At 35.7% G+C, this 13,545-nt stretch overlaps 1 protein-coding gene across 1 annotated transcript; it reads left to right on the top strand.

Annotated features, from left to right (window-relative positions):
• Window positions 1–1,537: 1,537 nt before the first annotated feature.
• On the top strand, window positions 1,538–13,024 carry tlcd3bb (TLC domain containing 3Bb). The gene is made up of 7 exons (XM_067429216.1): window positions 1,538–2,230; window positions 4,247–4,446; window positions 5,050–5,133; window positions 5,899–6,121; window positions 6,217–6,312; window positions 8,381–8,490; window positions 10,692–13,024. The coding sequence occupies exons 2-7, from the start codon at window positions 4,322–4,324 to the stop codon at window positions 10,954–10,956; spliced, it is 903 nt and encodes a 300-aa protein (XP_067285317.1). The 5' UTR covers window positions 1,538–2,230; window positions 4,247–4,321; the 3' UTR covers window positions 10,957–13,024.
• The last annotated feature ends 521 nt before the right edge of the window (window positions 13,025–13,545 follow it).

Raw genomic sequence — 13,545 nt, 5'->3', positions numbered from 1 at the left:
TTTATTGCTGTCCTGAATAAGCCATTCAACATAATAAATGTTCACATATACAATTGCACAGGATGCCGTGTATACACTGCATTTATTTGATTCAAAATTAAATCTGCATTAATTTGATTGAAAAATACTGAAATATTATTAAAATTTAAAATAACTTTTTTTATTCCATTTGAATATATTTTAAAATGAAATGTATTCTTGTGATCATAGCTGAATGTTCAGCATCATTTCTCCAGTCATCAGTCACTTGATCCTTCAGAAATCACTCTGATATAATGATTTACTGCTCAAGAAACATTTATGATTATTATAAGTGTTGAAAACTTTTTTTCCAGGATTCTTTGATGAATAGCAAATTCAAAAGAACAGCACATATTTGAAATAGAAGCTTTTAACATTATATAACATTACAAATGCCTTTGCTGTCACTATTGAATAATTTAATGCCTCCTTGCTGAATAGAAGTGTTAATTTCAAAACGAATAAAAACGTCAGTGAGCAATCCCTCGAGTCGAAATGTATCCAAAACTGTTACCACACTAATGGAAGCATTTGTGTTTTATATCACGCGACGTTAACAGTCAACGTGTGTGTGGTTTTTGTCAGTTGTTATGGGTACTTAAAACGTGCTTCTTTTATTCAGGGTTGGGAATGTTAGGTTAGTTAAAATGTATTTCACTACAGTCAGATTACAAAATACATGCATTTGTAATCTACCCTGTTATAATCTACTTTATAATAATGCAAACACAGGACTTGGTTTTCCTCCATATTGCATATTATTTTAAACAACATCAGTTGTCCACACTATTTATTTAAACAAAAAAATACAGATAATCTTCTAGAAAACATGTAGGCCTATATTAGATTCTGAAGGGCAGTGCTAAATGAAGAAATATGATCTTTAAATAAGACAAATGTACACATCATCCTTTTCAAAGGTTATTTCAGCAAAACAAAACAAAAAGCTGACAGGAAACTTTTGAACAGTAGTGTATAATGTTGCAAAAGCAATAGTGGCAGAAACGAGCCAACGCAATGCATTAAGAGCAGGGGGTGAAAACCTTTGAAAAGGATGATGTGTACATTTGTCTTATTTAAAGATCATATTTCTTCATTTAGCACTGCCTTTCGGAGGCTAATATAGGCCTACATGTTTTCTAGAAGATTATCTGTATTTTTTTGTTTAAATAAATAGTGTGGACAACTGATGTTGTTTAAAATAATATGCAATAAGGAGGAAAACCAAGTCCTGTGTTTGCATTATAATAAAGTATTTAGATTAAGTTACATAACGTGTGCAATCTAACGCAACAGGGTAGATTACAAATGCATGTAGGCTATTTTGTAATCTGACTGTAGTGAAATACATTTTAACTAACCTAACATTTCCAACCCTGAATAAAAGAAGCACGTTTTAAGTACCCATAAGTTAACAACTGACAAACCACACAGACTCTGTTAACGTCGCGTGATATAAAAACACAAATGCTTCCATTAGTGCGGTAACAGTTTTGGATACATTTCGACTCGAGGGATTGCTCACTGACGTTTTTATTCGTTTTCCCCCAAAGAATTGCCTGAATCCTCTAAAACAATTAGTAGATCCCACACGCGTTCTCATTTTGTTCTCCGGAGGGACGAACTCTTCGTTCCGCTCATTGTTTTTGTCACAACATGAGCGTGAAATCCGCACCTCAGATGGTCTGACGGTGCTCTCGAGCACTCCACTGACCTACATAACACCGGCGTATGGGTGGAAAGGTCGACGCTAGAGAGAGCATCGGAGTCCTGCGCGGTTCGGGAAGTTAGCGCGATGCGTTATTGATCAGGAGCCGGTTGATTTATTTGGGTAATGTAAGCAGAGCAGTGCGGATGGTGATGGACGCGCGCGCTGCAGCAGTGCTGCTATCGCACTGCTGTCCTCTGTGTGATAATCGATAATGTAGCATAACATCAGGCAGGATAACGGACTTTATCTCACCACGTTGGAGGAGTCGCGGTCTGTGTGGCTAAAACATCGTCTCACGGGAACTAAACCGAGAAATTCAAGCGACCACGGGAGATTTCCTGAACAAAAGACGGCAAACGGAGCTTCTTCTCCAGACTTATTTACCTCAAAGACACTGCAAATACACACCAAAAAACATGTCAGTAGATAAAACATGTACCCGCTCTTCGCTATTTGTTTCCACGAGGACGCGAGGGTCGACAGGCCGCTAACCGTCACGTATGTTCATCCTCTAGTTTCATTCATTTTGTCATTCAGAACATGTCGCATATTATGATTGTCAAGTTTGCAGGTCATCTTCTCGGCCTTTTCAAACGCAAGCGACCGTTATTATCCGTTATGTCACGCGAATGCACGAGCATTGTCTTCCATCAACCAATAACGTGTCGTTTCGAGATTGGAACGCCGATATAGACGTTTGTCACAACGTTATGTTTTTGATTTAAAGAGTGGTCGGACATTTTGTATGTAGATTGGTTTGAGTCAACGTGCTGTTACTTATCTTCTTAAACCTGCGTTTTTTGTGTGTGGTTACATGATAGCGCATTGCGCATTTTTGTCTGAACCTAAGCTGGGATCCACGTGCATTTACATCAGCTGATTTGCGAACTCTAGACTAGTCTTAAATGATAAATACTCCTCTAAAATTATATTAATATTATAGCTGCTTTTTAATGAAGAGGGCTGCATGCATGGGATTGGATGGCCAACGGCGTTAGGGATGAGGATGATGATGTTGGGATGCAGGTCCCATCCTTTGTTTTGGTCGACAATAGGGGTCTGTCAAAACACTAGTCACTCATCACTTGTTTTCTGGGGCATTTTACACGTTCTTCCCTTTAATTGCTGTGTTTTATAATTATTAATATTTTAATAATTTACTGGCATTTCAGAAATTCATTATATTATAAATGTTATACATATATATATATATATATATATATATATATCACATTTTATTGAATCATGCCACTTCTTTTAAAATATTCTATATAATTAATGCTAATTTAACTGACTACATGTATAACTAGTTATATAATAATACACAATATGTATTTTTATTGATATTAACATTTTAAAGTTACTGGCATACACATGGTTAAATATATCTGTGTTTGTGTAACAATATGCAGTATATATTCTATAAAATATTGCATTATGACATTGCTTTTAAAACATTCTGTATAGTTTTTATGATGTATAAATATTATAATTAATGTTAATTGATATTATTAACTCAATATATTTATGTAATAATACACAACATGTATTTTTTATGTACTTTTTATAAATAATTTATAAATATACTATTATATTAATTTATAATATTAATATTTTAATAATTTACTTGCATTTCAGAAATATACATGCATTTAATAGGCATCATATATTCTATATTATTTGTGTCAAATATTATATGCTTTTAAAATATTCTATATAATTATTATGTATAAATAGTTATGTAATAATACACATTTTATTTTTAGGAACTTTTTATAAATATATTTATATTAACTATATATTTATATTAAATATATTTATATAAATATCTAATAATATGTACAATATATGCTATAACATATTGCACTGTAGCAGTTTTTAAAAATTATATAGTTATTAGTTATAATATTATAATTCATTATTTCATATGCTTTCATATTTATTAACTTAATATATATTCAAAAATATTTGTAATTTATGCTTACTAACTTCATAAATAATATTTACAAAAAACAATATTATGTATTTTTTTCTGATTTCTATTGTACTGTTATTATTCAACATGTTGTATTCTTGTTACTACAGTATGCCTCAAATAAAAGAGCAGAAGTATGCACTCTCACATGCCAGTTAGGATTTAATATGTAATGAATTTAATACATTTATTTAGTGTATTGTTAATGTGTTTTAATAAGTTCTATTTAAAATGTATTGAATGTGTACTTTGAATGTTCGTAAAATGCAGGATATTATTGACTCTGAACATTAGTTCTGCCAGTGACATGTGACTTGCTTTGCATGTGTTAGACTTCTGTTGCTTGTGACTGGCCACATGTGGTACCATATGGGGCGTACATAATTCTCAGACTCAAGAGAATCCATTTTCCCCTCCTTGTTTGAGATAAGAGCTGACCTTTATAATTACCATTTCCATTTTATAAGCTACTACTTTGAAAATGTTGCTTTAGTCATTTATTAGTTAGTTTTTCAGTTCCTCACTGCATTTTGTTACAGACGGGGAAGCTGGACGGGAAATCTGCGGAGGGCTTTTTTGAACACAGTATTATCAGAGTTCACCCACGAGGGACCATGTTGTCAATCTTAGCGGCGGGGTCTGTGTTCTTCCCGGGCCTTTTTCTGTTGTCCAAGCAGTGTCTTAAATCCATCCCTGGACTGCGGTGGAATGAGGGCGATGCCGTCATCGTTTCAGCCAGGTAAAAACTTGGTTATAGAGGACCTATAATGCAAAGTCTTGACTTTGCTTTTGGGTTCTACTAGAATAGGTTTTCATATATATATATTTAAAACAGTCTTAGGATGAATAAAAAGATTGCCAATGACGTTTGTACAACACACACACACACATACACACACACACACATTATATTGCCAAAAGTATTGAGACACCCCTCCAAATCATTAAATTTGGGTGTTTTAATAATTTCCAAAATCACAAAGCGGGGTCGCTGAGGCACACAGTGCACAGACTAAGTTGCACATTTTTGGCAGAGTCAATAGTTACAGACCTTCAAACTTCATGTGGCCTTTAGATTAGCTCATAAAACCTCCTAAACCTTGTGGAAAGCCTTCCCAGAAGAGTGGAAGCTGTTATTATAATAATAATAAAGTGTGAGGCAACTCCATATTAAACCCTACGGCTTAAGAAAGGGATGTCATTAAAGTTCATATGCATGTAAAGGCAGGTGTCCTAAAACTTTTGGCAATATAGTGTATATATCTCAGTGTTCACTGGACAATATTGAGAAACGTGAAAGCACATTGAAGAGTGGCTGTACTTGTTTTGTTATATTTTCAAGGTTGGTGTCATCCATCCAAGCTATTATGGCTTCCACGGCTGGTTACATCATCTCCACATCCTGTCAGGATATCATTGAGGACCAGTAGGTGTAACAGTCATCACTTTTTCGGACATGAATTTAGCTTATATCAATGTATTTGTTGGTCGTCTTGAAAAGCATAAGGCTATACACACAATTATGAGTATGTATTTGTGCAGTGAGATATGACTGCAGTGTGCTGAACTAACTTATGACTAAAATGGTCTGTCTGTTGAAATTCAATAAAAATACAGAAAAACAGTCAGATTTATTTGAATACACAACCATTCAAACATTTTGGTAAAGTTTATAATGCTATATATTATTATTAATTAGATTGTTTTAATATTATTTCACAATATTACTGTTTTTACTGTATTTCTTATCAAATTAATGCAGCAGAGACTTGTCAAAAACATTTAAAAAATCTTGCTGACCATGAACTTTTGAACGGTAAAGTATACTTGACAAACTACAATATATCACATTTTATAGATTTACTCATTTTAAACTTGCATAACATTTTTGAATGGGTTTTATAGCATATACACTAAATATTTTTTTTAAAGAATATTAATGTCAAATTTTACATAATTATTTTGACTTAAGTACAATGAGATAATTCAATAATTAATTATTATAAATGAGATAATCCAATTATTTAATTTAGCCAACAGTAAGAATATGAAAATATATATTTTTTAGTTTTTTTTAAAGTGGGTCTTCATAAAGGGATCTAAGTTTGTAAAGCTCTTTACTGAGTTCTAGACTCGTGTCCTTTCCCTGACCTGTTCTCAGTCCATCTGTCTTTGTGTTTTTCTCTCTCAGACATTGGCTGACCTGCTCCTACATTTTGTTTGCTGTGCCGTACTTTGTGTATGACATCTACGCCATGTTCCTGTGTTACTGGCACAAGCTTCAGGTCAAAGGGCACGAGGTGGACAACGGCTCCAAATCCAAGGCCACAGCGGTCGCTGGCTATCTCCGCCGAGAGTTCCTCATGATCTTACATCACGTCGTCATGGTCACCGCGTGCTTCCCCATCTCTGTGGTAATTCTCATCCCGGAGGCGGCGTTTTAAAGAACCACAGTCTCTAATGATAGCATGTTAACTCAGAGAATCTGTTCTCTCACATTCACTTCCAGTTCTGGAGGCAGGGAAAGGGTGATTACTTCCAGGGTGTCATGTTCCTGGCTGAACTCAGCACGCCGTCCGTCTGTCTGGGCAAAATCCTCATCCAGGTATATTCATTATTGATCAGATGAGTGCTTCTTTGTCCTCACTGTGGTATTCTTACCCTAATTCATCATGCTCCGCTTTAGTCTTAACAGTGTGTGTGTATAACATTAAGCACGACTTCAGTTATGTCGTACTTTAATACATTATTCATCGTAAAGTGTATTTACAGAAGTGCTGACTTCACACACACACACACACAAGTCTGGCCTGACAGAGAAGAAATAAATGCAAATGCAATTACCGGAAAAGAAACACACTCTTAAAGTGATAGCTCACCAAAATGATGTATTAAAATCACTTACTCACCCTGATGTTGTTCCAAATATGTCCCTTGTAAAAGAGAAGTGTGCTTAATTGTATTGAATGTGCACTTGTAGTGGACTTTTTGTAAAGAAAGTACTCTTGCATACTGAATAATGTAAAATTAAAAGTTAAAGTACATTTTAAATCATTATTTTAAACCCTTTTTTTAATATGTCGTCTACTTGATTATTATTTTGACTGCAGTGCAGTGTCATCTGATAATCTGAGGTAATGTTTTAAATGTACTACAATGCAACTTCATCATTACAAATGTGTAGCTACAAATATATTTAAATACATGACACAAGTTTCAACAGAAATCAAATTTTAATATATTTTACCGGTACTTTAGCATTCTTGTCAATACATGTTTCAAAGACAACAGAAGTAATTGTGAAATTACAAATAAAGATTAGCCCTACTTTAGCCCTACTTAACGCATTTCAGTTCAACTAATCAAACAATAATACATTTAAAATTATTTGTAAATAATATGCAGTGAAGTGTTTGTTCAGTTCACAACAATGTTTTTTTCCCCATGATAAGTGCTTGTTTTAAGTGTTTTTTTTTTTTTTTACATTGGTGACTTTATTTTTCCACAAAAAGTGCTTGTGAAGTATGGGGTAAAGTATGCCTTTAAAATGTCTTTTAATAGAAAGATAGTGTTAGGAAAGAACATGTGAAGATAGATTAAGTTCTGCATCTTCCCCAGTCACCCTCTCAGAGCCTCATCTATAGCCTCAGAGCCACAGCTGCCTCTGAATATAGCTCCTGAATTTAGATGAGATTTAACACTCGATATGATATCTGCTCTCTGCCCGTCCACCCCTCCTCCCAGCCTCCAGTTTATGGAATAACACAGTTTAGCTTGGTACTGAGCCAGGTGACAGGATGTGTATTCACCACTGCTGAGTGTCTGGAATAAGTGTGTCTCAATTACATGCTACAAACCTAACACTGAGTTTTCTTAAAGGTGAAGTTTGATATTTATCAGTCACTAACAGCAGCAAGTGGAAATGGAAAATAATAAGTTTCACATTCCTACCATCACTATGTCTGTCTGTCTATCTATCTATCTATCTATCTATCTATCTATCTATCTATCTATCTATCTATCTATCTATCTATCTGTCTATCTGTCTGTCTGTCTGTCTGTCTGTCTGTCTGTCTGTCTATCTATCTGTCTGTCTGTCTGTCTATCTGTGTGTCTATCTATCTGTCTGTCTGTCTATCTGTCTGTCTGTCTGTCTGTCTATCTCTGTCTGTCTGTCTATCTATCTGTCTATCTATCTGTCTGTCTGTCTGTCTATCTATCTATCTATCTATCTATCTATCTATCTATCTATCTATCTATCTATCTATCTATCTATCTATCTATCTATCTATCTATCTATCTATCTATCTGTCTGTCTGTCTATCTGTGTGTCTATCTATCTGTCTGTCTGTCTATCTCTGTCTGTCTGTCTATCTATCTGTCTATCTGTCTGTCTGTCTGTCTGTCTGTCTGTCTGTCTGTCTGTCTATCTATCTATCTATCTATCTATCTATCTATCTGTATGTCTATCTGTATGTCTAGAGTGTCTTGGGGGAACGAAATAATTATAAAATGTCGGATATGACCCTTTTATTCGCAACACAGTTTGCAGTGGTGCATTTCATAATCTATAACACTCGTTCTTTTTCTTCTTACTCATTTTCTCTTCTTTCATCAAGTTGCATTACTTATTCTCTCTATTTGTCTTTTTCTCTTTCTTTCCTACTGTTAAGTACAAGCAACAGCACACACTTCTTCATAAAGTGAATGGAGCTGTTATGCTGATCACTTTCTTCCTCTGTCGAGTCCTTCTCTTCCCCTATCTCTACTACGTTTACGGAAGGTATGTCTCTTTTAAAGCTTCTTTAACTTTTAAAGGAATAGTTCTCACGAAAATGAGAATTCTATAATTACTTACTCACCACCATGTTTTTTTCAAACCATTACACTTTACAATAGGTCCCATTAGGTAACATTAGTTAATGCATTACTTACCATTAACTTACAATAAGCAAGATATTTGGAACACTTTGTATTAATCTTTGTTAACGTTAATGCAACTGCTCATTGTTAGCTCATTGTCAATAAGTGCAACCTTATTGCAAAGTGTTAACACAAATAGAATGTTAAAAAGAGGTTATTCAGGTAGATCTAACAGTAGTTCGATACAGAAATGAGATAATAAAATCTAAAACAACTGCATAGTCTTCACTGTATAAATTAAAAATAGATGAATCCTTAATAACCCCTTACCATTTTGGCAAGTGGAGCATGAATGACATACGCAAAATAAAAAGTCTACTGCTCATAAGTTAATATGAATAGACCCATAAACAACATATATCTAGAAAGCCAACACTTGAGATTTTACAGAGATATATATAGCCTCAAACATAAAAACAAAAATTAAAAATATTAAGAATATATATTTAAATGTATAAAAATTTTATGTGAATGTAGTATAATAACATTGTAGTATAATGATGTGGCGCACAGTCTTTTGTTTAATGTCTGCTGAGGAGAACCGTTCAATTAATACAATTATTACACTCAAGCGTCAAACATTTTACACCTTTGTCGGTATGAGATGTAATCCTCATTGTTCTTTCCACATATTACTTAAAGTCTTTCTAGAAAACAAACTAAAAAGCATATTCTTGTGTCCTTATGTTAATTACTGTTACAAAATAGATCATGAAATAGATTATAGCTCTTGGCGCAACAGGCGCATTAGAGCTACAGTTAGCATCAAGCTACATAACAGAATTTAAAATATTAAAATGACACTCAAAATCACTTTAGACCACCATCGAGTGTTTGTATTACCTTCCTGTCGCAATCTAATGGGCATTTTAGTCATATGACAATGTTAAAATATGTTATATTTAGCCATTTATATGGAGCTCATCGCTACACCTGCTTAGCATTTATAATGTAAACATACATTATTGATATAATAATAGCCGAAATCATATGAAAATCAGACAAAAACCTTATGGCGTAGTTATCGTGTTTATTGGCTTCTTATTTCACGTGTTGAAATGTAGAATTGGTTCATTCTTCTGAGCACAGGACGAGGATGTGAACAGAGGACAGCGTCATGCAGGAGAACAGGATTGAGTCACGTAAGATGATTGACAGCTCCAGACATTGAATGAACACACGATGACTCATATCTGATGCAAATCAGGAAGAGGAGAGAGAGAGCTGTGAATGCTTATTCAGCTCTTCAGATCGGATTATTCAGTGAGACATATCATCTATATTCTATATTCTGCAAACGTGATGATAAATAAATATTTCTCCAAATATGCACACTCTTTAACTAAGAGCCCTAGCAAACGCTGTTCTTTGCGAGCTGTGGACACAAATTAACCGCTGCAGATGAAAGAGAATTTATATGCACGTGATATTCGATTCAAGATATCTTACATTACAGATAAAAAACATTCGGCGCGCCAGTTTCTTAATGAGTCGTGGGTGTGCTTTGGGTGTAACATGCAATAAACCGATCAGAGTCTCATCTCCCATTCCCTTTAAAAGCCAGTTGTGCTCCTTCCGGGGTGGATTCACTATTTACATAGAGGAATTTGCGAGTGGAAAGACTGAACGCTTCTCCAGAAAAGATTCCTTTTATTTTAATATTTAAACATGTTTTTGTGTGTCTGCGCATCCCTGTGTGTGTGTAATAAGCAGTGTACGTGATTGCTAGCCATTAGATAATTAAAGAGATTTTTAGTCACCTAGAATGAAATTTGTTCGCATATGCGAGTGATTTACTCGTATTGTAGAGGGTTACACTGAAAAATAACAGCATATGGTTTTGGATAAACATGAGGGTGAGTAAATAATTACAGAATACGTTTTTTCTTTTTTGTTTGCCATAACTACTCCTTTAACTTTCTTCCTTTTCCTCACTCCCACTCTGAGGTGAGAATGATGCAGAAACCATCTCATGGAAGAAACATACTCTTTTAGCTCTTTGATTATAACTCGGTTTCTTTCGTTTATGTCTACCTTCTCTGTACATCTCTTCTTTTTCAGGTACGCCTCTATTCCCTTCTACCGGGTTCCCTTCGTGGTGCCCTGGCAGTGTAATCTCGGAGCGGCTCTCCTCATGGCCCCGCAGCTCTACTGGTTCTCCCTGATCTGCAGAGGGGCGCTGCGCCTGTTCACCGGCCGCTCCTCGCACTCCCGCAAACCGACGGCTCCGGTCAAGCCTGATTATGAAGGACATGAGCCAATGTCTCAGTCGGCCAATGGATACAGTACACAGATGGGTCGGGACACACCCACAAAGTCTCACTGAGGGGAGGAGCTTATGCAAACCAGACTAAGCTAAGAAGAAAGGGGACTGGATGAACGCAACGATGAAGCGGCTGAGTACAAGGGCAGGTTGCCAAGGAAGTACACGGAGTGATTAAAGAGGTACTGAAATAGACTAGACGCCCTGTAATGCATTACAGAACAGCATTTTGTTTAGTTACAGGGCTTGTGTACTGTATATAAGACATGCTTTAGTAGATCAAGGGAAGCTACGCCGGAAAAATCAGCGGAATTGTCTACACAACGGCCAGATGGCGGCCACGTCACAACTGATGCAATAAGTGCAAATTATACACGAGAACATTTCTGAACCAAGAGAAGCACTTTTTGTCGGAGGCACTTTGAAGGGGTCACGGAATGTCAAACTGAGGTCTCGTGCCTGAGGTCTGTTCTTTGCATATATTATTGTAGTGTTGCAGATGCATCATTCATAGAAAAGTCCTGGACTATATTTAGCACTGGTCTACAATGAGCAACCCAAGATTTAATGTCTCTGGAGAGTTCAGTCGAAAGGCCTCTTGTTCGGATTAAAAGGGACAGTTTACCCAAAAATGAGGTTAGGCAGAATGTCTGAGCTGCTTTTTTCCATACAGCGATTTATTCTGTTCATTAATATTAAAACATATGACCAACCCCAATCCTTTAAACGACAGTGTTAAGTATATTCAAATTCAGGGCGATATAATACAACAATAATTATTTTCATGTTGTGGCTGATGTTATAATTCTATACCATTTGGTTTAATATAAAAAAAACAAGAAATGCTAAAGACTAAAATCAACGATTTGAAAAGCTAAAGGCGAAGTCAGGCATCACAACATGCACACACAGTATGAAAATTGATTTTTGTTTTGTTCCTAAAATATCTCATAGACTGGAATATATCCCATAGATTGGATGGAAAACAGAAGAACAACATACATTTGACCTAATATCTACTTTTGTGTTTCACAGAAGAAAGAAACATGACTCATTTTCATTTTTGGTGAACTGTTCCTCTAGCAGAGCTGATGAAATGAAAGAAAACCCCATCAAAATGTAATTAAGCCCTGTCTGTCAGAGGAAGAGGCACTCAGGGTTTGGGAATGTATTATTTTGTACATGCTTTACACGTAATGGAAAGTAGCTACCTTGAATGTTCTCCGATTCGACCTGTGATCCACTGGAAGGTGGCTTCAGACGCAGTTTTACCTGGAAATTTGTATTTAGCTTTATAGTGTCCCTAGTATAACCTCTTCAAACACAGACCCGAGTCCTGAAACCCTGCATATGTGTCAAAGGGACGTGATCAAATATATATTAAGCTGCCTTATCCCTGTGGAAACTCCACCTTATTCCCGATCTTTTACTCTTTAGTTTTGGCCAGATGTGAGTTTCTTCCAAACAAATGTGATACTTTACATACTCAATGTGAAATTTATTTGCACTTTATTCATTTTTTGTTGTCTTTGAAGCCATTTTGTTCATCTCACAGGTAAATGTTCCTCATTTATTGTGCTTTGTTGGAAGATAGTTACCGTTTTGAGTTCTTTTGAGCCCTTTTTGTTCATTAATGGGTCACTCGAGCTATCTAATCTCTGTCTAGTCATAAATCAAGGATTCATTTGCAGATGGATTTGATGCTTTATTTAATAGCACAGCCCTTAAGCGCTTGCAGGTTCAACTTATCAAACAGAAATGAATAACATTTCAAAGCCACAAGACCTGTCTCTGGAGCTTACTTCAACTTAAAATGACCGAATGCTGATTTGAAATTTGTATAATGAGAAAAGAAAGGGGAAAAAAAACATACAGGTGCAAACTGCACTGAATTGGGTATATGACTTTGCATGTGTATATTCCATCTTTGTCCCTTGTGAACCCTCTATAATGTACCAGTTCCACGTGCACCGATATCCAAACTATTTAACCCTAGTGAACTGCAACGACTGCTTTTGGTGGTTTTCTTTGAAAGCATCTATGTTTTAGTTGGTTTAACTTCTGTTGTTTTTTTCCATGTGTAACCCTGTTTAACCTGTTAACATGAGTATAAATGAACGCACTGTTGTAATTCAGTCTCATTGTCTCTTATGCTGCATGTCTTAATAACGTCGGTTCTCCTGGTCCGTTTGTGAACGAGGCCTGGATAACGTAGAGCGTCGTTCTCAATGTCAGCCTTCGTGACCTCTGCGGAGACATCTGGAATTAAAAGCAGCTTAAATGGTGTCGAAAGGACAGATAAGGGTTTTTACATCGGATGTCCTCTTGATTCCTCTTAATTTGAGAGCCTGTACCAGACGGGGAGGTTCTTTGAATTCAGGCTAACAGGCCACAGGACGATTCACAGTAATACAGCAGCTTATGTTCAACCTTTCTCCCTTCACAGAATCGCTTGCACACTTAGTACAAAGGGGAGGTTTCAGCACCAGATGTGGCTTTGTTTTAAAACTCAATTTGCTAATGAATCATTCAGAAAGAAAAAAAAAAGAAACTCACTAAGGCTGGTGAACAAGTCTAACCTAACTAGAAAATTATAATACATCAAAAAATGTGTATTTGTTATGAAAACATTTCCATGACATTTTAACACTC

This window comes from Pseudorasbora parva, chromosome 21 (assembly GCF_024679245.1).
Source record: "Pseudorasbora parva isolate DD20220531a chromosome 21, ASM2467924v1, whole genome shotgun sequence".
Lineage (NCBI taxonomy): Eukaryota > Metazoa > Chordata > Actinopteri > Cypriniformes > Gobionidae > Pseudorasbora > Pseudorasbora parva.
This window is presented reverse-complemented; position numbering and strand designations above follow the sequence as displayed.